This window comes from Myotis myotis, unplaced genomic scaffold (assembly GCF_014108235.1).
Source record: "Myotis myotis isolate mMyoMyo1 unplaced genomic scaffold, mMyoMyo1.p scaffold_m19_p_1, whole genome shotgun sequence".
In the NCBI taxonomy this organism is placed as follows: Eukaryota; Metazoa; Chordata; class Mammalia; order Chiroptera; family Vespertilionidae; genus Myotis; species Myotis myotis.
The window spans coordinates 46301967-46327873 of record NW_023416313.1 but is presented as its reverse complement, the minus strand read 5'-3'; the positions used below and the strand labels follow the sequence as shown (position 1 = coordinate 46327873).

General features: G+C 38.5%; 1 protein-coding gene and 1 non-coding gene across 2 annotated transcripts in view; one reads left to right on the top strand and one right to left on the bottom strand.

Moving 5' to 3' along the window:
- Positions 1-543: 543 nt before the first annotated feature.
- ADAMTS3 (ADAM metallopeptidase with thrombospondin type 1 motif 3) overlaps positions 544-25907 on the top strand; it is a 217969-nt gene continuing 192605 nt past the window's right edge. Inside the window, exons 1-2 of the mRNA XM_036334451.1 lie at positions 544-586; positions 1125-1561. Coding sequence (XP_036190344.1) covers positions 544-586; positions 1125-1561 — 480 coding nt within the window. The remainder of the gene's footprint in view (positions 587-1124; positions 1562-25907) is intronic.
- On the bottom strand, positions 25050-25155 carry LOC118661419. Its single transcript, XR_004969338.1, has one exon. It is a non-coding gene; the product is annotated as a U6 spliceosomal RNA (small nuclear RNA).

Below are 25907 nucleotides of genomic sequence, written 5' to 3'. Positions count from 1 at the left end.
TCCCCTAGTGGGGATCAAGCCCAGAACCTGGGCATATATATGCCCTGACCAGGAATCTAACCTTGACCTCCTTTTTCATAGGTCACATAGGTCAATGTTCAACCACTGAGCCATACTGGCTGGGCTTCTTTTTTCATTGTTACCCCCTCCTTTCCTTCAGTATCCACTGTCTTCTGCCTTCAAAGCCATTTCTATAAAGGGATAAATGGTTCATTCAGTGTGTTATCTTTCCCAAGGATGCTTGCATTTTAGCAGACACAATATTCACATTGGTTAAACTAGGGAAATTAAGTTCTAATTTTGAAATTCAGTTTAACATGTAAGTGGCCACCCATGTTGTCAGGTGGACCCCAAATACGCTTTCATACTCATGTGTCTGTCCCACGTAAGGAATACTGTGCAAAATGACAATGCCATTTGCTCTTGACTAATATCTGCGTATTCAACTTATAGATCATTATTTCTTCTTTTTTACCTATTTCCTCATTTCCTGAAAATGTTCTGTGATTTATGGGACATGACATGATGTTGTAGAATGACGATATGGGCTTTGGAGAAGCAGTTGGATCCATATCTGAGCTTCACAGTTATTTGACTTGGACATATACCCTGATTCTCAGTTTCCTCATCTGTGAAGTATGATTGTTAGAGTTGTTATGATGGAAGAAATGTGTATGTACTACAGTGTATAAATTACATGTCATGGTATATGCAACATAGAATAGCTATTGTAACTAGTATAAATTCTATTCTTATAGGAAAAAATGTTGAAAAAAATTTCTACATAACAGAAACTTTGTTAAAAGTTTGTAGCAGGTGTCAGTTAAGCAAAAATAACTGGAAATGTGTCTTGATTATAAGCAAGCCAGGTATAGTTAATGGAGACTTACGGTCTTCTTAAATATATAAATGAGATGCATATTTGCAGTATAATAAACTTTTTTAAAAATAAAAAAAATATTTGTTGAACCCAGAGTTACCTAGGGGCATTTGAGAAATAATTTGAGTTATCAAAATGTAATACGTATGAGATGATTCAGAAATATACTCATTATGCGTGAGAGTGCAGTCTTGTGAGTTGGGCACTTTATGTCTATGTTCTGTCCTCCTGTGTTGTTGCACAGGGTCCTACAATTGTATTTCTCACTCCACAGATTCACCAATAAAGAGACACAAAGAGTATGAGCTGGTGACTCCAGTCAGCACAAATCTAGAAGGACACTATCTCTCTCATATTCTTTCTGCAAATCACAAAAAGAGGTCAACAAGGGACGTGTCTCCCAACTCTGAGCAATTGTTCTTTAATATCACGGCATTTGGAAGAGATTTTCATCTGCGACTAAAACCCAACCCTCGGCTCATAGCTCCTGGGGCTGTTGTGGAATGGCAAGAAATATCTCCGGCGCCTGGGAATATAACCGACCCTGTTAATGATCGTCAACCAGGAAGTGCTTCTGAAAGAATCTGGAAAACGGAGCCTTTGCAGACCAACTGTGCTTACGTTGGTGACATCATGGACATTCCGGGAACCTCTGTTGCCATTAACAACTGTGATGGTCTGGTAAGACTCATTCCCTCTTGTGTGTGTATGTTTGTAGGTGTTTGGGAGTGTACCATGGCTCCAGCATGGTTTGGAAAGTAGAGGTGGAAAGGAAGCCTCATTATAATACTTTAAATTCAGGAGGAAGCAGTAGAACACATTTTACTGTCAAAGATGTGTGCTTTGGCTCAATTTTGACATGAAGACATTATTCCAAGAAACAAAAGACAGCTATTTTAATATTTTTTGCTTATGTCTTCACTTGTGTTACATTGGGGAATTTTATTTCCTTATTTCTTTCAAAGCATTCTGAAAACTTTCTAAAGAAACATAGATTCCTCCAAAATGATAGTATTACACTTCTTATGTGGAAACTTTGGATATTTTCTTAAAGTATTTTGAAAGCATTTTTTCACTTCCCCACAGAATGCTAAAATGGGAAATGAGCAGATCTGAATGTCACAATTTGTTCAAATAGCATTTTATGAACACAAGATGTAGTAGTTTCTGTATGGTAGCTTTGATTCATTTTTTCCTTTATCTTGAAGTAAAATACCCATATATTGCTCTTTAGTTTTATGGTTGTATCCAATAGTAACTGACCCCTCTTTGTACACTCTGCAGATGTGAAATATTTTTATTTGTGTTGTATCCCCAGTTGTTATTTGAAAAGAGTGTCAATGTTTATGCCTTTTCTATCCACAGTTGACTCCAAGTCTTTGTTTAAAAAAGAGCAACCATTTTTCCTTTCTATGGTTGCCAGGCTGCTGTTTCTTGGGAGTTCAGAGCTATTCCCTTTGTTTTGCCACTGCTTCTAAGAGTTCTCAAAATATTCCTTACATTCCTGCTTATAATTATTCCATCTTGGTCCTCCACCAGTACCATGAATACTGTGCAATATCCTCTCTATGCCTAAGATCCACCCAAAGGATTTAGGATACCATGTTTTATCAAATTTTGGTGAGTTCATTGTTTTAGGCTTTAGTTTTCAGTCTTATACTACCTCATGATGTTCTGTAGAATTTTAAAAGCACGAAAGAACTGAATAGAATGTGTGTGGCAGGTCTGAGTCTCCAAGTTGGATCCCATTAGTTTAGGATCCATACCCTCATATTTGGGGTTGGACCATGTTCTGGGGTTTAAAGACATGAGGAATCTTTCAAATTCTTCTTATTCTTCATGAAGGCTGAATAGACCTGAATTAGCTAAGTCATTGAAGTTTAAAGTACTCACAGAGAGAGCTTGAATTAGTACTGCTAAGCTATAAAATGAAAATAAGTTTTATAAAAGGTATTTTATAATAGTTATAACTAAATTATATTGAGTATAAAATTTAATTCAGCATTTAAAAATTTTTACCTAATTTATTTTATTGATTTAGTTAGTTATTTTGTTTTTTATTTATTGTTGATAGTATTACAGTTGTCCCCCACTTACCTCCACTTTGCCCCCCTAACACCAAGCCCCCACCCCTCCCCAGGCCTTCCCCACACTATTGTCTGTGTCCATGGGCTATGCATATGTGCATATATGTTTTTGGTTAATCTCTTCCCATCCCTTCCTGCTCCCAGCCCTCTGAGATCTCTCAGTCTTTTCCATGCATCCGTGCCTCTGGACCTATTTTGTTTGTCAGTTTATTTTGTTCATTAGATTCCACATATAAGTGAGATCATGTGATATTTGTTTTTCTCTAACTGGCTTATTTTCCTTAGCATAAAACACTTTTTTTTTTACAGCCACACAGTATTCCATGGTGTAAATATACCACAGCTTTTTTATCTACTCATTTATTGATGGGCACTTGGGCTGTTTCTAGATCTTAGCTATTATAAATAATGCTCTATGAACATAGGGATACATGTATTCTTTCTAATTGGTGTTTTGAGATTTTTAGGATATAATCCCAGAAGAGGGAATGCTGGATCATAAGGCAATTCCATTTTAATTTTTTGAAGAAACTCCATATTGTCCACAGTGACTGCACCAGTCTGCATTCTCAACAGCAGTGTACTAGAGTTCCCTTTTCTCCACATCCTTATCAGCACTTGTTGTTTGTTGATTTATTGATGGCAACCATTCTGGCAGGTGTGAGGTGACACTTCGATGTAACTTTAATTTGCATCTCTCTGATGATTAGTGATATTGAACATTTTTTCATATGTCTGTTGGCCATCTGCCTGTCTTCTTTGGTCATTTTTAAATTCGATTGTTTGCCTTCCTGGTGTTGAGTTGTTTGACTTTTTTGTATATTTTGGAAATTAATTCCTTATCTGATATACCATTGGTGAATGTGTTCTCCCATCCAGTGGGTTCCCTTTTCATTTTGTTGGTGGCTTTTTTGTTGTGCAGATGCTTTTTAGTTTGATGCTTTTTAGTTTGTAGTCCCATTTTTTTTTCTTTTCTTTGTTTTTCTTACCCTAGGAGATGTATTGGTGAAAATATTGCTATGTGACATGTTTCGAGACTTTTATAGTTTTGCGACTTACATTTAAGTCTTTTTATCCATTTTGAGTTTATTCTTGTGTATGGTGTAAGTTTGTGGTCTAGTTTCTTTTTTTTTGCATGTACCTGTCCAATTTTCCCAGCACCATTTATTGATGAGACTATTGTACTCTATTGTATGCTTTTGCCTCCTTTGTCAAATATTAATTGACCATATTGGCATGGATTGATTTCTGGGTTCTCTGTTCTGTTCCATTGGTCTATATGCCTGTTCTTCTGTCAGTACCAGGCTATTTTGATTTAAATGGCTTTATAGTATAGTTTGATATCTGGTATTGTGATCCCTCCAACTTTGCTGTTCTTTCTCAAGATTGCTGTGGCTATTTGGGGTCTTTTTGGTTCCATCTAAATTTTTGGAATGTTCTATATCTGTGAAATATGCCATTGGTATTTTAATAGGGATTGCTTTGGGTAGTATGGACATTTGAATGATGTTAATTCTTCCAATCCATGAACACGGTATATGCTTCACTTATTTGTATCCTCCTGTCTTTCCTTTTTCAATGTCCTATGGTTTTTCTTGGTTAAGTTTATTCCCAGGTATATTATTTTTGTTGTTGTTGCAATGGTCATTGGGATTATTAGTTTAGTTTCTCTTTCTGAGAGTCCATTATTGGTGTATAAAAATGGCATTGATTTCTGGATGATAATTTTGTATCCTTTGCCAAAGTCATTTATTAAATCTAGAAGTTTTTTGGTGGAGTATTTAGGGTTTTCTATGAACAATATCATGTCATTTGTGAATAATGGCAGTTTTACTTATTTCTTTCTAATTTTGATGCCTTTTATTTTTTCTTCTTGCCTGATCACCGTGGCTAGGATTTCCAGTACTATATTGAATGAGACTGTGAAGGCGGACATCCCTGTTGTGTTCCTTATCTTAAGTGAAACACTTTTAGTTTTTGCCCATTGAGTGTGATATTGGTTGTAAGTTTGTATGTTGAGGTATAGTCTATTTCCTCTTTGCTGAGAGTTTTTATCATAAACAGGTGCTGTATTTTGTCGAATGTTTTTCTGCATCTATTGATATGATCATGTGATTTTTAGCCTTCATTTTATTTATGTGATGAATCACATTTATTGATTTGTGAATACTGTACCAGCTTTGCATCTCTGGAATAAATCTCACTTGATCATGGTGTATGATCTTCTTAATGTGTTGCTGGATCCAAATATTTTTTTGAGGATTTTAGCATCTATGTTCTTTGGAGATATTGCCCTGTAATTTTTTTTTATTTTGTAGTGTCTTTATCTGGTTTTGGAATTAGGATAATACCGGCCTCATAAAAAGGGCTTGGAAGTCTTTCTTCCTCTTGAATTTTTTGAAATAGTTTGAGGAGGATAGGGGTTAATTCCTCTTTGAATGTTTGTGACAGGATAAATGAAGAAAGTGAGACAATATATAGAAACTTTTATAGCAATTTGGCAGTTATTACATTTGTGTTGGTTCTAATAAAAAATGGGGCTGGAGTTTTGTGTCTTATTTATTTTACTTTATTTTTTCTAGTAATTAGTTTTTATTGTATTTACAACATTATTAGTATGAGACCAAGTGGGGAGAAAAGAAACTGTTTCTTCACCACAGATAGTTTGAAAAGCAAGCAATGACTTTTACCTGTTTTCACCCCTCTGGACATCCTAAACTTGACCAAAATAGGTAGTTTCCCTATTCCAGGTAACTGCAAAACGATCACAGGAAAGGTACTTTAACACTGAAGAGGGCACAAAAATTATTTGAGTAATATATCCAGAGCCATGGTCTAGAACAGGGGTAGGGACAATCCGGCCTTCAGGCCATATAAGGCCCATGAAATCATTTTGTCTGGCCCTGCCAAGGCATTAGGGGTGAGTTAATTAAATGTTTGATAAAATATAGCAGGCTAATTTTTAAGTTTATAAGTTAGTATGGCCAATGAATGATGTTATAAATATCCAAATAGCCTTTGGCAGAAAAAATGTTCCCTATCCCTGGTCTCTAGACTGTGATCTAGACATGCTTAGTAATTAAAATATGATTCTTTTATTTCTGAAATCAACATCAAAGTCTTCTGCACAAAGAATCAACAACAATTCTCACCTAGTGTGACCAAGAACAGTGCCTGTTCCTGTCTAGCATGACTTTTTCTAGCCTTTGCCAATATTACTGTTTATGAGTGACTGCTAATTCTTTACCAGTTACAACTTTATTCCTGCTCTTGTGTGTCCCACTTATAGGTAAGAATTATTGAGATACTCAGTCATGGACTTGTCCCTGCTTTCTGACAGCATCCAATCTAGAACAAAGCCCTGCTCTTCTGGACTCTTCCCCGAATCACCCAACAAAAGCCTACATCCTGTTAAATGGCTTTTTTTTTCTGACACTTTTTATTACTGAGATGTTAATGGTTCCCTCTGGTATGCATTCTCCCTCCATCCAATTTGTAATAAACCCCGCTTGTCAACTGCAGTTGAGCTCCTGGTGGTTTTTGGTTGGAGGGGTTGACATGCTTTACCTCTCTGCTTCTACATCTTTGAAGTGAGCATCCAGTGGTCAACAGTCATGGTGATGGCAGGCATTTCACACTCTTCTCAGTGGGAAGACACTTCTGGCTGAGAATCCCAGCTGAAAATAGATTTTTTTTACTCCACGGAGCCCTGGCATTTTCTCTGTAACACCATTAAATCTCCCCTGGCCGTAGTGGCAGCTCACAATCATATTTTGTGGTCTACAAATTTGCCAAAATAAAGGATTGTTTGGTTAGTAGGATTTGTGACATGTATTTCATAAACATAAGGAAACTGGAATTTTTCTAGGCTTGCTAGAACAATATGGCCTTGTTAGTTCTCCTGGGTTATCATTAGAGGAAACTGGTTTGGAGTGGAAGAATTAACTGGTGATGGCTTCTTTGGGTTACCCAGTTCAGTGATTTCCTCATGAGTTGATCAAGGGTGTTGTTCTAGGACAGAAGTTTTCAACTTTTTTTTCACATTTGGAATTTTCCCATCCAATGAAATCACTAGTGGTTATCTAATAAAATAATATGTAACATGGATAACCTTAAGAAAGGCCTGGTTAGAAAGCAAGATGTGAGATGTTCCTCGTCCTGGTTCCTCGTCCTCCTGTCCTGTTCTCATTCCAGACTACTCCTCACACATCTAACAGTGACCATGACTGCTAGGGCAGGAGGTCTTGGAAGATTAAGGTTAACAATTTGGGAAACACAAATAGAACCTCTTTTCTAAAATAGCTGATATTCACAGTTGGTTAATACTGGAGTCATTTTATGCTTTTTAGATTTTGGGCATGGCCAAATGAAGTCTTTGTTGATTAACTCAGAAAGAAAGCAGCTTTAGGATTTCCTTGCTGTAAGGCTTTTGCTTTGGGATTTGGTCCCTGCCGGGGTCCAACACCAGCAGGTCCAGGGGTCCCCAAAGGTGTGGACGGAGTCGGCGAAGAAGGAAGGACACGGAGACAGCGTTCAGTTGATCAGCAGCCTAGCCAGGATCTCCAGCCAGGATCTCCAGCCAAGTTCTGGTCTGGATCTCCAGAGAGGTTCTGCTTAGGATCTCCAGCTAGGTTCTGTGTCCATGTTCTCTTGCTAGGTTCTCCAGGTTCTCCAGCCAGGTTCTGTAGCCATGTTCCCTCGCTAGGTTCTCCAGCCAGGTTCTGTCCAGGTTCTCCAGCCAGGTTCAGTCACCAGGTTCTAGTCAGGTTCTCTTGCCAATTTCTGTAGTCAGGTTCAGTCCAGGATCTTTTGCCATGCTCTCTCCAGCGAAGTTCTTCTGTCTGTAGGTTCTGAGTAGGTTCTGTCTTCTTAGTTCTGTGTTCTAAGCTCTGTATTCTAAGTTCTGTGTCTTGCTGTCTTGTTACATCTGTATTTATACCAGTTGATTCAATCCTATCAATCTCTATTACAAAGGTTAGGGCGTTTCTTATCTCCATTCCAGGGAGTAAAGATTATGTAGCTTAAGCATGATTGTTTGTAGTTAAAGTGATTAACTACCCACCTGGCACTTAGTTAAGGAGTTTTATCCCCTCTCTGACTTCAGGGGAAAAATCCCTACCTGGGGAAACAACCTTTCTCAGAGAGGAGACCTTGGTTAAAACACATAGTGCCAAGAAGGTGAGCAAACATTTTAAGAACAGTATGCCATATATGCCAGGTCCTTTGAAACAGCAAGGATGGACTGGCTCCCGGCAGGTCCCTTCAAAAACATGGTCTTGTCATGCCTCTTTCAGAAAGTCTACCTGTAGAGGCATTTTTTAAAGAAGTCTATTTAAAAAAATTATTATGAGATAGTATACCTGGGATTGAGGACATTTGACCAGTGATTGTAAGTACAGCTCAATCTAGTAAATGAAATGTTTGATACTAAAAATAGATACAACTCTGTAGCTATTTATCATGGACTTAGAAAAGAGGGTTTTCCAGCACTGACCTTTAGATATTGACATTTGAACATCTGCTTTTTATGAGAAGAACCTGATCGCTAATGGCCAGTCACCTTCCACCTTTTCCTTCGGTGGAACATGTAGATAGAAGGTGTCATGCATTTTATTGATGGGATAAGAGGGATATTTGTGTTTTCAGGGTTTACATGTTGATTTAGAAGACCTTGAAGTTCTGAGGAACAATGCAGTGAAGCCTTGTTTCAGCTCTAGGCACCTACACCAGACAGTTTTAGCAAGGCCTTACCAAGAATGTTAATGCATCTTTCACACAACCTGGCTCCTAGGAAATCAATGATTGTTACTACAGACCCCTCTTTTTTCTGTCTGTAGTTATTGGTCCTCAAGATTTTGTGATTGATAATGATAATTAAGGTTGCAAAGTAAGAAACACTGCAGTTAGTTAATCTAGCCTGTGACCTAATTTGTGGAAAAAGTCTTCTCTGAAGTGAATACCTTGGTGTGAATCCTGTAATTTTCAGATCATCTTCTCCACCTGATATAGAGCTCCTTTGTCATATTTCTCTCAGAGTCTCCAACCTCTGCTCTGAAGACTTCTAAGGATGGGAAACTCACTACTTTCCATCGTATTTATCTAGATCTCTGCCGCATGGAAAGTTCTTCCTGAGGTTCTACTTAGAAATATGAAGTGAAAATACTTTTTTCCACCTATTAGATTCTTCAGTGTTGACAAAGATATAGTGATAATGCTTACCCTCTTACTGTTGTTATTATAATACTTGGGTTTTGCATAATGAACACTTGATCATTCAGTGTACCATGCAGCAAACTACTTCATTTTTAGGAAACATTTTCCTTATTAATGTGATATATTCCATAGCCTGGCTAGAATTTAATTAACCAGATGTAAGTCACAATTTTAACATTCCTCTCAGGCTTTACATTTGATCAAATATTTTAAATTATGAATCTCAGAGTGAGCCATTTTTGGAAGAGCAAAAAATAATTCTATGGCATTAGCTTGTATATATTGTTATTCATAGTCTTCCCAACTGTTCATTTCATATCTCTTTCATTAGGTGATGGTGGTTGATATGCTATCTTATATCCATTTTTTTTCAATCTAGAGGTTTTTTTAAATAATAATAAAAAACAACTACAAGGAGTATGCATTTTCTATAACTTTGTGGAAACAGTTGAGATGAGACAGAGATAAAGGGAGCATGGTGGGTCCCTAGCTTGAACTACCAGAAAATTCATTTTTGAAGTTAAATGGCATTATCAAAGTGGTCTTGATGATTTTTTTTTTTAAAATTAAGTGATAGGACTTCCCAACCCCAGTTTAAATGTATGAAATTTCTGGAAGGATTACTTTTGTCTGGTGATGTCCCTAAGTGGAAGTTCTTTATAGATTGAGAGGACTGTGCTATTAGATGCCTGGGTGTCATATGAACATGGCAGGACCCAGTCTGAGCATGTGAAGCCCAAGAGAAAACGAAGAACAGCACTTAGTGAGAGATTCTGCAAATGTTAGCAACCAAACACAGTGGGAAACGTTTTATTTAGCATTATCTGTGAAACACTATGCTTTTAACACAGTGATTGGAATCTTGGGGCAATACTTCCTTTGGGCTTGCAGGATACTTGATCTTGCTTAGAGGGTGCCAATATTTCATGCTTTCCTGCCTGGCTTCATATAGTCCTTTATTGTGCATACCTGGCTCTGAGGATGGTATTAACTGGCTGCCAGGACAAGAATGCGGACTAAGCATAGTGATGTGGGTTCAGATCAAATTAAGTCCCTGTGAGATACCTGTTTCTATTTGGTCAGCTGCATGCATTGTCACCTTTGGCTTCAACTATGGGACCACATTTAGACTTGATATAATGATGAGGGGAGACTCCAAGCTATGCTGGTCCTAGACCCTCACCATTGATCTACAGTTTTCAGGGAGGGGCCCCATTTTATATACTGCACTTGGAAAAATGTTAATAAAAGTATATTAATTTATAAGGATGCCTTTACATTTGGGCTGTATTTATAGAACTACCTTCTTACTCTTTCCCATATTTAAAAACTTGGGGGTTGGAATTAGATCAGTGATTCTTTCTGTTCCACCTATTGGACCTTATATTATGAAATATTTTGTAAACCAGATAAAATGCTTATTAAGTAATTAATCATTTCACACTAGCTGTTAATAATTAAAAAACATAAAATTGCTGGTCAAAGTTCCCAATGAGTACAAATTACTCTCCCTGTACGCTGGTTCATATATTTTCCAATAAAGAGATTAAATTATTCATAGACCTGTACCAATTTCTTCAGCATATGACACAGTAACAGTCATTCCAGATCTTCATTACTGCCTCCACTGGTTCTTATGGGCCCAGGAATCTAAAATTAGGAAATTATTAACTATAAGCTTCCCGAGATCCTAGGACTGACGTTCTTTCTATGACTCTATAACTAAGTTGGTGTTTTATTTATCCTTGTGGACAGTGCATTTGATCCCAAGGAAGAAATCAAAGCATTACACTGACCATTATTTAATTAATCATAGTCTGAAGTGGGAATGGCATAGGTGAGTGTTACTTTTCCAAACTTTGAGATGTGGTCACTTTCTAATAACGCTTTATCTACATTTTAAAATTAATTTTTAAATCACTAAGTATATGTGTCCTGTGTTTATGAAGGCACTGAGGAACTTCTAATAAAATGTGGAAATAACCATGTAAAGAGAAATATATGTATATGTATATAAAGTATATACAAACACACATACATATGTAAGTATACAGTTATGCATTGTATAATGAGGTTTTTGTCAATGACTGACCCCATGGAGAATGGTGGTCCCATTAGATTATAATGGAGCTATAAAATTCCTACGACCTAGTGATGCTGTACTCATCTGTTTGTGACCGTGCTGATGTACACAAACCTACTGTGCTGCCAGTCATATAAAAGTATAGCACATACAATTAAGTACAGTCCATAATACTTAATAATCATAATTACTATTTTACTGGTTTATGTATTTACTACACAATACTTTTTATTATTTTAGAGAGTACTCTTTCTACTTATAAAATAAGTTTTGTAAAACAGTATGACCTATTAGGACAGCAGCAGCCTTACACATCTCATATTTACTGAGTCTCTTGATTGAATGCTTTTTTCTCTTGTGCTTGATTTAATCTCATGTTGTTTTGTACAGTAACATGCTCTAATGTTTCTTACTATATGATTATATATAATGATGTTCACACAATAATATATAATATATAATATATGTTATGATATTAACAATAATAATAATATTTCTATGATATTCACACAATAACGAATTGCCTAACTATGGATTTCTCAGAATGTATCCCTGTTGCTAAGCAGCACATGGCTGTGTGTGTGTATATGTATGAGACTGTTCCTTGGACATGCTGTAAGGGAAGTACCAAGTTACCTCACCAAAAGAATGTAGTGCCAGCTGTGTTGATGAAGCCATTTCCCTGGCAGAGTTCTTCATATGTTGCATTTGAAGAATATGCAACTGAAGCTGAGACTCATTGTTCTCCCCAAGGGGCCTCAAACCTTAGTGGGCATCAGGATCTTCTGGAGAGCTTGTGAGGACATGGATTGCTAGAGTTTCTGATTCTAGTTACATTTCTAACAAGTTCTCAGTGATACACTCCATAACTCTACTGCCTGTTTCATGTTTGTGTGCAATGATACTGGATACTGGTTTTTCCCAGCTGACTAACTGTCTCTGGTATGGAATTTCAGCTTTTTTTTTTTTTGTGGTATGTAGTACTGTCTTGGCCCTTGCCCACTGCCCAGTCATAATCCCAGCCAGTTTGACTCAGCACCTGTCAGTCCCAGATTGGATTAACTGTGTACAACTACAGCTTCCTCTCTTGGTTCCCTTGCCTGGAGTCTACATGTTCCTTGGAAGCTCCCAGTGAGTGCCATCTCCCCAGGCCAAGTTCCGGTGGAATACAGAAACTCAGTGAAATTGGACATGCCACTTAATGTGTCTGATTCTCAGATTCCTCTCTTCATTCATATAAAGATTTCCTGATGGTAGGTGGAACTTAGAAGTGGATAGTCATGTAAGTTATTCAGTAACCAGTAGTCACTAAGAGGTTCTCTCAAGCTTCTGAATTGCTTTGCTTTCAAGAACTTGTGTGGGGCTGTGCCATGGACAACACAGAGGCCTCGAGATCTTCAGTTGTCCTGGGGATATCATGCTTCTTGGGCTCCCATGAGCCAACCCTGTACTCTCCATGCATCAGTTCTATGCTTTGCCCACCCTCTTCTGTATATTCACTTTCAACCTAGATGATCTCTTCCAATTTTATGGCTTCAAATACCATCTATACAGTGATGCCTCTGTATGGCCCTGACTACTCCTCCCAGCTCCAGACTTCTAAGGGTATCCTGCTGCCTACTCAGCTTTTCCACTTGGATGTCTAATAGTCATCTCAATTATAACTAGGCCGAAGATTAATCCTTCATAGCCACCCCTGCATGATTTCCTCCAAAAATAAGTCTGGGCACTGTTTCTCAGGCCAAAAAACTAGGCTTATGCTAGATTTTTCTTTTTTCTTTTTCTCATCTCTCCCATAAAATCCATAAATAAGTCTTGAGGTTTTTCTACAAAATATGTTCTGAATCTACTTATTAAATCTTCAAAGCTACAACTTTTGTCCAAACCCTCATTTCTTCCCTGGATACTGCAGTGACCTCCTGTTTTTTTTTGTTGTTGTTTGTTTGTTTGTTTTGTGTGTGTGTGTGTGTGTGTGTGTGTGTGTATGTATGTGTGTGTGTGTTTTGTTGTTGTTGTCCATTTTTGCCCCTTTTTGTCCTTACATAGAAGCTGAAGCGAACTTTCTGAACTTGGTGAACTTTTCTCTAAAGCCTTCAGTCACTTCCCATTAAAATCTTACCATGACTTTTAAGATTCTCATGTCAGTAGTTCCAATAATCATTGTTTATCATGATCACCTAAAGAGCTGTTAAAAATATATAGGTGCCTATACCCCAACCCCAGAGATGCATTAATTTGGTCCAGGGGAAGGCTCAGCATGAGTAGATTACATGCTGCTCCAGATAATTCTCATATGCATCTAGAGTTGAGAATCATTGTTGTGTTCAAAAGGCCTCTAACTTTAGAAAGTATGAGATTCCCATGGAGGGTTTATTCAAACAGATTTCTGGGCGCCAATTTGGGTATCTGACTCAGAGGTCTGTGGAAGGGTCTAAAAGTTTGTATTCCTACCAAATTCTCAGGTGACATTTTGAGAACCACTGTTCTTCCAGATGTGGTCTTAGCACAGTTCTCTGATATCATCCCTTTGTTCACTATATTCAGCCAGTTTTGGCTTCCTTTTATCTTTTGAATAATTTAAATTTTTCCCATCTCCGACCTTTTGAAAATTCTGTTTCTTAAGACTTCTGAGAATACTCTTTTCTAGATCTTTAAATAGAGGTTCCTACTCATTTGGGTGTTGACAGATTCCATTTCCTCAATATGAATTTTCCTGGCCATTCTAGCTAAAACAGAAACCCTAGTCATTCTATACTATATCAGTGTTTTAAATCTTACTTGTAGCCATTATTTGCATCTCAAATTTATCAAATTAATTTTTTACATTTATTGTTTGGGGGAGGCATGTTTGTCTCTACTAAGGACAAGAACTTCCCCCCCTGGGTTTTAAACAATGCTTGGCATAAAGCATGTTCTCAGTGAATTAATATTGACAGACTGAATGGTGTGAATATTGCAATAGAGGATTTATTACTATTTTGAATGGTGAATTATAGACCTTTCTTTGATGTTTTTAGATTTCTCTGTGTGTAAGTTTCACAAATGAAAGGAGTGCTATGAACTTGAAAGTTTAACTTTTCTAAGATTTCATCTAAATCAACTCCATCAACCTGAATAGTGTTTCAATGCTGTGGTTTTTATAACTAAATTTTTTCTCCTCTCGTTTTTCAATCTCCTCTTTTTTCATATAGAGCAAGTAAAGGGGGCAACATCATACTGAGTTCAACCCACACTGAGTTCAACACCATAGTAACAGCATAGTGTGTCTCTTAAATTAATTTACTCCTATTAGGCAACAAAAACAGATACAGATCAGCATGGCTTCCTGTTGCTTAATTTTTTTTTTTTAAGACATTATAAAATACTATGCTTTTGATTAATTCCTTGGAAGAAAATAAATTATGCTTATGTGTTGATTTTCCAGTCAAGGATGTTACTATAGCAACCTGTAGTTCTTACTGAGCACTGATCACATAAATTTTTGTTTATAGACTTTTCTTTCATGCTAACCTAGAAATTCCATAAGAGTTAGACCCGTGTCTGTAATGATTACTCTTGTATCCACAAAACCAGGTACCATGCTTGATACACAATAGGAACACAATAAACATATGATGAGTTACTGAAATACATTCCGTGGACAATCTGCTGGCTATCACCTTCCAGATCTCATGAAACTTAATTGAATAAATGCTTCTTCTGTGCAAAATTCCTCTCCTTCCTTTCCCTTTGGTACCTAGAACTCTGCCTTCTAACCGTTCATTTCTTCCTGTGGTTTCTCCTTGATGGAACATTAAAATGTTTCTCAAGCCAAGTATGGAAAGCCACACCTCTTTAATTTCTTGGATTGTTTGACTCCTTTTAGACAAGTACCAGACTTTCCAACTCTGTGTCCCTTGGTAACTCCCAGGATTTTTTATATTCCAAGGAGTGAATTCTTCCTCTTTCTGCTTCTTAAGAGAAAATAAATGGATTGATTGACACCTAGATAGAACTTGGCTGAGTCTTGCATTCATTCAGTAAGCATTTATTGAGAACCTACTGCAATGCTACCTACTTTCAGTGCTGAGGATGTAATGCAAAAGAGGCAATGCAAAAAGCCCCTATGGAGTTCAGATAGAGTGGGAAATACAGACATTACTTTTTTAAAATTGATTTTATTGTTTATACTATATTATTTACTTTGATTTATTTATTTATTCCAACACCATTTATCTTCTCTATGTCCTCTTCCACCTCCACCCGCTCCTCTCCCCATTGTAATTTTCACACTGTTGTCCATGTCCATGAGTTCTCTTTTTTCCTTTTTGTTCAATTCCCCCCTCACTCCCCACCCCCAACCCCAACCCCCCACCAAAGCTGTCTGACTGCTCTCTAACTATGATCCTGCCTCTATTTTGCTTGGTAGTTCAGTTTGTTCATTAAATTCCACATGCTTTTTAAAAAGTCACCCAACTGTGTAAATAAAGATAAACTGGCATAACTGTTATAAAGGAAGGAGACATTGTTTAATGAAATAAATAACGAAGTCATGTGACCTAATGTAGGAATGAGGGAAGGTTCCCTAAGGAAATGGTAGTTGAGGTGACTTTTTAAGGATGGATAGGAGTTCCCTAGCTAAGGTTCTCATTGAGCATATTTTATGAATTAAGAGGACAAGGGAGAACACAGGGTCAGATTATCAGGGTTGGCAGAGATACAGTTTGACTTCCAGAAGAAAATGAATCTGTCACTGTGATCCTCCTGAGCAACCACAGATGTTTAATCATACCACCAATACTAGTTATACTTTATGAGCACTGACTATTATGTGTGAAGCAAAGATCTGTCCTTTAAGGGAATTATCTTAATCCTGACAACAGTTTCCATTTATGGGTTAGACGTCCAGAGGAATGCATGTCTTGTCCTGTGTCTCACACAAGACTGGATACCTGCATTCAGAATCTGTTTCCCACTGTTATATAATTCTGGTACCAGGGAATCTTCCTAATATTGCAGATAGCTTGAGCAGTTTGAATTCAAACATAGACACATACTAGTATGTAGATCTCTATTTATTTATGCATTCCCTATCCATATACATATGTACACAAAGGTATACGTATGTATGTTTATATAAAATAGACCATGTGGGTATTTAGGTGTAAATATATATAATATACTAGAGCAGTGGTTCTCAACTTTCCTAATGCTGCGACCCTTTAATATAGTTCCTCATGTTGTGGTGACCCCCAATTTCATTGTTACAAATTGAACATAATTAAAGCATAGTGATTAATCACAAAAAACAATATGTAATTATATATGTGTTTTCCGATGGTCTTAGGCGATCCCTGTTAAAGGGTTATTCGACCCCCAAAGGGGTCGCGACCCACAGGTTGAGAACCACTGTACTAGAGGCCTAGTGCACGGATTCATGCACCAGTGGGGTCCCTCGGCCTGGCCTGTGCCCTCTCACAATCCAGGACCCCTCGGGGGATGTCAGAGAGCCAGTTTTGTCCTGATCCCTGCAGTCCAGGCCAAGGAACCCCACCGGTGCATGAATCCAGCACTGGGCCGGCTTTGGCCTGATCCCCGCAGGCCAGGTTGAGGGACCCCCACTAGTGCACCATGCACCGGGCCTCTAGTATGCATATAAGATCTTTGGTTAATCTCTTCCTGCCCTCCCCCCTTCCCCCTTCTCTCTGAGATTCATCAGTCTGTAACATGTTTCCATGCCTCTGGTTTCTGTTCCTGCATTGAGCATCTGCCCCCTGGTGGTCAGTGTGCATCATAGCTACCGGCTGGTCGGCCGGTTGCTTAGGCTTTTATATAGAGAGATAAGTATACATAGTTAATATATATTGAAGCTGAAAATCTAATCTTAATGATTTGAAACCAAGCAATATGACTATGAAAAATTTGCTGGATGGGATAGCCAGGTGAGCACCAGCAATTAACAAATGGACTGAGCTGTTTTCTATCAAATTGGAGTGCCTAACTGCAGCAGGTGAGTGAATTTCATTATGGCAGGTGAAAAGCTTCTGCATCTGGCCTTATCCTCTGCCACTAAAGCAGCTCATCTCTGTCCACAGTAGCTGCTTATAGTTTTAAATAGCACACCCTGGACTCTCTCTGCCAACTTTTCTCAAGCCAGCCAGGGTTACCGTGGGGCCAGGGTTGCACAAATGATGCCACGATGCCGTCTGAGCGAGGCCAGGGAAGGGGTTAGTGAATTGGCCAGCTGCCTGGGCACCAGTGCAGGGAAGCCAGGGAGCTGTGCAGCAATTTCCTGCTTGGGGTGAGGCCCTAGAAGGCTGGTGCTGGCTAATCCCAGCCTCTTAAATTCTTTTGTGATTCTTCACTACCCCCCCTCCCACACACCCTCGGATTGCTCTCCGAGAAGAATTTGATTTGCACTGTCCACAGGTACAAGGGGATCATAAAGCCCCATCCCACTCGAGCTGATAGTCATTTTGCCTGGAATTTCCACTATTAGAAAATGCAAATATCATACTCTTTATGAGTTTTCAGCTTAGGTCAAATCGCATTAGCAGTGGAGCAGACTTGCTCCTTGAAGGACACTGAAGGTATAGGAGAAAGGAGAGGTGAGGTGGACTGTGGAGACGAAGCATACGTCAGGAAAAGTCTGAAGAATCAGGCAATGCCTGGGAAAATAGACCATCAGGAAGGAGATGAACAAAAGAAAAGGCTGTACATTTCCCATTCTTCACAGTTTTACTTAAGTCTGATCTTGACTTTGCCCATTCTCTTTCTTTGGAGGGTGAGGACAAAAGAAAAGGAGCAGATTAATTCTTACAAGTTTCTTTAGGTGTCATTTCTATCAAGGTGATGAACTGTTCCACACTAAGTAGGAATGATAAGTAGCTTCTTGTCTGAATCATCCTAATTGCCACAGCAATGGTTTTCTTTTTTAACTTCAGATGCCCCTCTCATAATTGGTGAAATTTCAGGGAGAATTTGAGAGCAGACTTTTTTCTAAGTTATATCGTGCTGATGAAACACTTCTTAGTGGACGGAATATTTGGTCACTGCTTACTTCTGGCTCATTTACTGAGCCATGGACTTACGTAGGGCTTGTCTAGCGTGGAATATTTCTCCTCTGTGAAATGGGATCTCTCTAAGGAGAAGCATTTACTCTGACTAAATAGGAGTGGGGTCCCAAGCCTCTGCTTTGACTCTCAGTAATATGGAGCAGATGCCCTTCCCAGTGTAGGCCACCATGGAGATGTGAGCACACCTCGAAGGGGAATGTAAGGGTCTGTGTGTCCTCCCAGCGTTTTAGTCATGGAGCTGCAGGGCCCTTGGCTATTGTAGAACCATTCCCACTTACGGATGAGGAAAGTAATGCCCAGAGAAGTTGAGCGCTGAAATCCATGTCACACATTTCTAATTATGAGAGAAAGAACTGGGTTCACAACCCTGTGTCCGGCATCTTCCCTGTGTAACACCCGGTTCTGAATCCGGATTACTCCTGAGGGGTCTTGGGGCAGCGTCCTATCCTCTCCAATTCAGTTTTTCCTTCTCCTCAGCTTACTCAAATGCTTGGTTTGGCAATATAAGATTGTTATTTATTTCACTATTTTATTTGAGCTGGCTTCCCTCTGCCTACTTCTCATGGAGCATAAATTCTCATAAGCCAATTACGTCCTTTAGAAAATATATATCAGACTAACAACATGCATTTTATTTAATAACAATAAGAAGCATACTGGTTAAGAACAGACTGTGGAGAGCAGTATGAATCCTAGCTTCATCACCTAGGCATAAAACCATTCTAAGTCTCCTGTTCTCATTGCTAAAATAATAAATAATAAGTTATTATTATTTATCAATATTTTGAGAATAAATTATTGTGAGAATAAATAACCCATGTAAGCACTTAGTAAAGGTCCTGAGACATAATAAATATTCAGTAACAATAATTATTATGCTTTTTAGCTATGCTCAGTGTTTTACTTTATTACTCATACTGCATTGTCAGTATTGCCTCGACTTTAAAACTCATAAAACATTGTCAACATGCACTTATTTAGACAAGGCTAGTGTTGTTTTCACCATTAAAACAGCAGGTCTCTGACAATTCTGAGGATCAGGTATGTATAGGTACCTGCATACCTTTCTGCCTTCATCCTTCTTATCCTCCTTTCTTTCCATCCTTCCTTCTCTCTGTCGCTCTCTTTTGAAGTCTCTCCCTTTTACTTACTTTTGAAAGGACTTGAGGAGATCTCATCTTAGGACAGTGACAGCTATGTCACTTAGGAAAGATCAGAGCAAAGACCATGTGAAGGAAGTGAATGGGAGTATTTTCAAGCATATGAAGGGAACAAGATTAAACACTTAGGAAATAAAGATTGCTCAAAAGATTTGGGCAGTTAAAGCTTAAAAGGAAATACATTAGGTTAAACATTGTAGTCCTGACAATGGAAAACAAGATACATTAAATCTTCAAAGGTAAATTATTTCTTTCTCAGTTGGGCTAAACTTAAATTACAATAATTGTAGACCCTACTTATGTAAATCAAATACTGATCACTCAACTGTACTTGTGACAATCTTTGCATTTACAAGTCACATTTTCATGTCATTTTTTTGTCTTTTAACATGGTCTGATTATAATCTGGTTATATGTTAAAAGATATTGCTCAGATTATGCATGGAAATAATTCAGTATCAAAATGAGCCACTTTTGAGTGGGTTGTGTATTGATATTTTCACTAATTTCTTGTTGTTAATCCTCACCTGATAATATTCCATTGGTTAGAGAGAGTGGAAGGAAGCAGGGGCAGAGAGAGAAAGGAAGAGAAGGAGATAGACATTGATGTGAGAGAGACACATTGGTTGTCTCCCACATGTGTCCCAACCCAGGGCTGGGGAGTGAACCTGCAACCCAGGTATGTGCCTTTGACCAGGAATCGAACCCCAGACACCTACACTCTAACCACTGAGCCACCAGCCTGGGCTTCACTAATTTTCTAACACGCAATAGGGATGAGTCATGCAATTATTTAAAAAAAACTATTTTAAAGTTTTCAATATAGGTTCTTCATACTTAAACCTAATTATAATTTAATATAATATTTAGAATTTCTTCAGATATTACATTATACAAGTGAGATAATAAGTTTTCTTTTATATTAATTTTAGAGACATTTGCATGCAATTTCACTGTTTTATTTAATTTGTTTTCACTGTACTGGAAAACAACATGCTTATTAAATATGTAGGACAACATTGTTCTTAGGGTTTTGTTTTTTTTAATGTTAATTGTGTAAACAGGTAAGAAGTCCAGAAACTGTGCTTTTCAGGAAAAAGAAAAGAGGAATTATTACTCTGAGTCTGTGTACCTTCATGAAATTGTAAAGATATTGCCTCAAAAATTATTGGAAATAGAAAGATTTTTCTTCCTTTAATGTATGCATCAAATGTAGATTGAATGTACACTCTGCCTACATTTTATTTTCTTTTTTTTTTAAATAAATCTTTATTGTTCAGATTATTACAGTTGTTCCTCTTTTTCCCCCCATAGCTCCCCTCCACCAAGTTCCCACCCCACTCCAGGCCTTCCCCCGCCTCACTAACCTTGTCCATAGGTAAAAGCTCTTTGTCCAATCTATTCCCGCAACCCCTGCAACCCTTTCCCCCCAAGAATTGTCAGTCTGCTCCCTTTCCATGCCCCTGATTCTATTATATTCACCAGTCTGTTCTGTTCATCAGGTTTTTTACTCATTTGATTTTTAGGTTCACTTGTTGATAGATATGTATTTGTTGTCACTTTGTTGTTCATAATTTTTTCTCTTTACCTTTTTCTTCTTCTTCCTCTTCTTAGAGAATACCCTTCAGCATTTCATATAATACTGGTTTGGTGGTGATGAACTCCTTTAGCTTTTTCTTGTCTGTGAAGCTCTTTATCTGACCTTCAATTCTAAATGATAGCTTTGCTGTGTAGAGTAATCTTGGTTATAGGTTCTTGCTATTCATCACTTTGTATATTTCTTGCCACTCCCTTCTGGCCTGCATAGTTTCTGTTGAGAAATCAGCTGACAGTCGTATGGGTACTCCCTTGTAGGTAACTGACTGTTTTTCTCTTGCTGCTTTTAAGATTCTCTCTTTGTCTTTTGCTCTTGGCATTTTAATTATGATGTGTCTTGGTGTGGTCCTCTTTGGATTCCTCTTGTTTGGGGTTCTCTGCGCTTCCTGGACTTGTAAGTCTATTTCTTTCACTAGGTAGGGGAAGTTTCCTGTCATTATTTCTTCAAATAGGTTTTCAATATCTTGTTCTCTCTCTTCTTCTGGCTCCCCTATAATTCGGATGTTGGTATGCTTGAAGTTGTCTCAGAGGCTCCTTCCACTATCTTCATATTTTTGGATTCTTTTTTCCTTTTGCTTTTCTGTTTGGGTGATTTTTTTACTTCTTTATATTTCAAATCTTTGACTTGATTCTTGGGATCCTCTAGTCTGCTGTTGGATCTCTGTATATTATTCTTTATTTCAGTCAGTGTATGCTTAATTTCTAATTGGTCCTTTTTCATATCCTTGAGGGTCTCACTAAATTTCTCAGAGGTATCTAGAAGATTCTTGAGTAACCTTATAACCGTGGTTTTGAACTCTATATCCAGTAGTTTGCTTTCCTCCATTTCTTTCAGTTGTGACATGTTTCTTTGTCTCTGCATTTTGACTGCTTCCCTGTGTTGATAGAGTGGCTTTGTGTGCTAGGTGTCCTATAGGGCCCAGTGGCTCAGCCTCCCTAATTACCTGAGGTGGACACTCTTGGTGCACCCCTTTGTGGGTTGTATGCACAGTCTTGTTGTAGTTAAGCCTTGATTGCTGTTGGTATCACTGGGAGGAATTGACCTCCAGGCCAGTTGGCTGTGATGACCAGTTGTGTCTACAATGGGAGAACTTCTGTGGTGGAGACACCCTTATGGGGCAGGACTTGCTTCAGTGGGGCTTTGGTGCTCACTGAGTCTGCCCCCTAAGTGTGTCTCTTATGGATGTGAAGAGTTGTAATCTGGATGGTCTCACTCTGACCACTGGGTAGACTGGCTCTTGGATCTCCAAGGAGGTACAAAGTCAGCCACTGCCTGAGGCCAACCAGCAGGAGCTACACAGAGATCTGCAGATTCCTCCTATTTGTTTGGGGTTTGGAGGTGCCCAGAAGAGGCACAGCTGTGAAGTAATGCAGGCTGCTGACAAGCCTTAGGTCTTCTTTTGGAAGCAATGGGGTTCTCTGACCCAGCTATAGATTGACAGGTTTTTAGGGGGGAAAAGGACAGACCATTCATATGCAAAAGCGTCTGCGCACAGCTTGGGTGGGGTTGTAAATTAGGTGGGGTGGGGTCTCAGGGAGTCACCAGGGCAGAGCAAACCGCAATGGCTGCCAGTCTGCTCTGCCTTGGAGAGGTCCAGGGGTCTGTGTCCTGTGGCCCCATGCAGGAATAATGACTGCTGCAAGCACCTCTGCGAGAAAGCTGCCCTCACGTTCTTGCCCAATACCAGACAGTCCAGTTTCTCCCCATATGAGTCTGGGTCCCCAAATTCTCACCCAGAACTGGAATTCAGAGCAGTTGGGAGCTTGTATCTCCCTCCCGAATGAAAAAGACAATAGCGTACCCAGCTGCCAGCCCCTTTTGCACGTGCCTTCATACCTCCACACTTCCACACCTCTGCACCTCCTACCGGACTCAATGCGCTTTGCTCTTTCCTTCTAGTTGTAGAATTTCCACTCAGCCAGCCTTCCCATGGTTCTGGATGATATTTGCTTTGTCTTTTAGTTGTAGCTTTAATGTGGTTGTGTGCGGCAGCAAGTTCAGGTACTTACCTATGCCACCATCTTGGTTCCTCCTACATTTTCTTATTATTATTCAACTTTTACAGTAGCCAAGTTTTTACTCTTTGTTATATGAAAGATTATTGGGCAATGCCCAAAATGCTTATGAAATTAAAAATTAGGTTATTAAATTCAGCTATCATTATCCTCTCATATTCATAGAATAGCCCTATCTGAAAATAAAGTAAGAATATATTATTTTCTACCTGGTGGGGTTATGGTTGAGATTTTTATATTTTTAAGTCTTAAAACAATTCTTTTAAATACTTGCTAGTGTTAGGCAATTAACTCATTTTGGTATTTACGCAGCTTTATATAGTTCTTTTTTCTTTTAAAATTTGAAGTGAATGTTAAACTTTTATAATGGTTTTAACCTTTTAAAAATGTTTTAATATTTTTAACATGGTCAGAAATGAAGACTGTTCTTTTTTCATTGGTTATGATTCATTTCTGTAGCAGTTTTCAAGAAAGTTGTTAGACAATGCTTAGTGATGGAATAGAATAGAACCTGTGTGGGGGAGACTTGAACGTTCAATTTATTAAGTATAGTCGCTCTATATTTATTCTAAAGTTAATAATGGAAATGGTCTAATTTCAGAAGATCACTCTTTTTTCACTCATTACCTGCTATGAATGATAGATTTTGTAGGTGACTTCCATTCCCTTTCTGTTTCTGGCCTCAGAGTCTCAACTCACCTTGAGTGTTCTGTGAAGGTATCTTCAACATGGCAGATCTAGCATCTCGTGAGGGTTATAACCAGGACAATGTAGGAGGTGCTGCTTAATCTGTTCTGAGAGGGAGGAAATTTAGAAGTACAATGTAAGTTGAATGGAGAGAAACTAACCGGGTTAAGTTTTACTTAGCGGCTTTGCAAACTGGACCAGGTGTTAAAAAGATCAAAATCCGTATGACTGTTGAGGATGGAGTTTGGCCCGCCACACCTACTTAGAAGGTCAGTGGTGGGAGGAAGGGTGCTCAGTCTTTTTTTCCAATTATGGATTTGTGTGTAGGAGAAAGGATGTACCATTTCCTCTTCGACTGCGAAATGTCCTTCCCCTGGGGCCTTTTATTGTCTCAGTTCCAGCAATTTAACCTGCCATCTCACTTAAGCTTCGTTCAGCCATGGAGTCTCCCATGTTTTCACTTGGAATTCTTGAGTTTTTCCTTCCCTGTTTGGTGAAAGGGACATGTAAAGCTCTGTGTATTGGTGGGAAGTTTTAAGGTCATATTTTATGTATAATTTAAGAAATAGTCACTTTTGAGGATTTTTTTTATAGAATTTATTTTGGAACAGTTAAAAGTAAATCTAGCTTTTACAGCAAGAATGATATAAACTAACATTTGTTGAGAACAGATCACGTGCCAGAGACTCTCCTAAGTACTTTCTGTGTACTCTCTTCTCTAATCCTAACAACAACCTTGTGAACCAGGCACCAAGCTCTTTTTGAAAATTATTCAGAAGACACCTGCTATTTTAAGGGAGTATGAGTATTAGAAAAATAAAGAAGAGAGATTGATCACTATATAGACCTAGGCTTAAACAGTTAGGGCCTGCATTATCAGACATAAAGATGAGAAATGTTTGGATTAATTTTGAAATGTTGTTAAATAGTCATTAATTTTTACTGTTTCTTTTATATTTACCATTAAGGGCTGATTGGGTGTAAGAAACTGTTAAATGTTTTGGTGAGGATATAGATTATTTAAACAGGGGAGTTTGAGAGTTTACAGTAGAGTAAGGAACAGTGACTATGGTTTGAATCTGGGCAGAAGTATAGACAAGTGTGGGGAATGGCTGGGTAAGCTCAGGAGAAGCCCACTGCATGAAAATCTGATGAGCTTCCTGAGAGAGGGCTTGGCCCAGGGAAGAATTCAGTTCTCTTGAGCTGTTCTGAGCTTGAATTGGTCTTGGGCATAAGGGACAGAGCAACTCTGGCCATGGGATAGTTGTGCTTTTTAATATGGAACGCTTCACAGATTTGTGTGTCATCCTTGCACAGGGGCCATGCTGATTTCTGTATCCTTCCAATTTTTTAGTCCATGTGCTGCTGAATTGAGCACTGTATATTTTTCTTTCTTTTTCTTTTAAATCCTCATCCAAAGATATGTTTTTGTTGACTTTTAGAGAGAGAGGGAGGGAAGGAGGGGGGAGAGAAAGGTAGAGAAGAAGGGAGGGAGGGAGGGAGGGAAGAGGAGAGAAAGAGAGAGAGATGGAGAGAGAGAGAGAGAAGGGATGGAAGATAGATGGAGGGTGAAAGGGGTGGGAATTCAAAGGACAGAATAAGAATGATTACTCTGATCCTAGGGCCCAAGGAAGAGTTCAGAGAGGAAAGTCTTACAGAATATTTGCTATTTAAGCACGAAGAGATCAGAAAGAGAGAGAATGCCAGTCTGTATGGGAAAAATATAGAAGTAAAGATATAAACATGGCAAGTATGGGGAAGGAAGGAGAACAGTGAAATTCAATTGGTGTCATCATGGAACACATACAGAGTTTCTGAGTGGCAATATAAACAAGAATTTCCTGATTGGCATTGTACTCAAAAAGATAAAGTAATTAGGTTACATGATGGGGAGTGAAACAGAAGTGGAGAGGAAGTGGTGGAGCAGTTTGGAGGCTACTTCAGTAGCTACAATACAATAATGCAATGCAATGCAATACAATACAATAATAGGAATAATTAGGAGCTAGAGAAGTAGCTGTGGACATAGTGAAAAGGAAAAGATTGCATAACATCATTGAGTGGGATTCCTACAACTTGGCAACTGGTGTGCAAGAATATGTGTAGTGGGATCAAAGATGAGCTGAACTG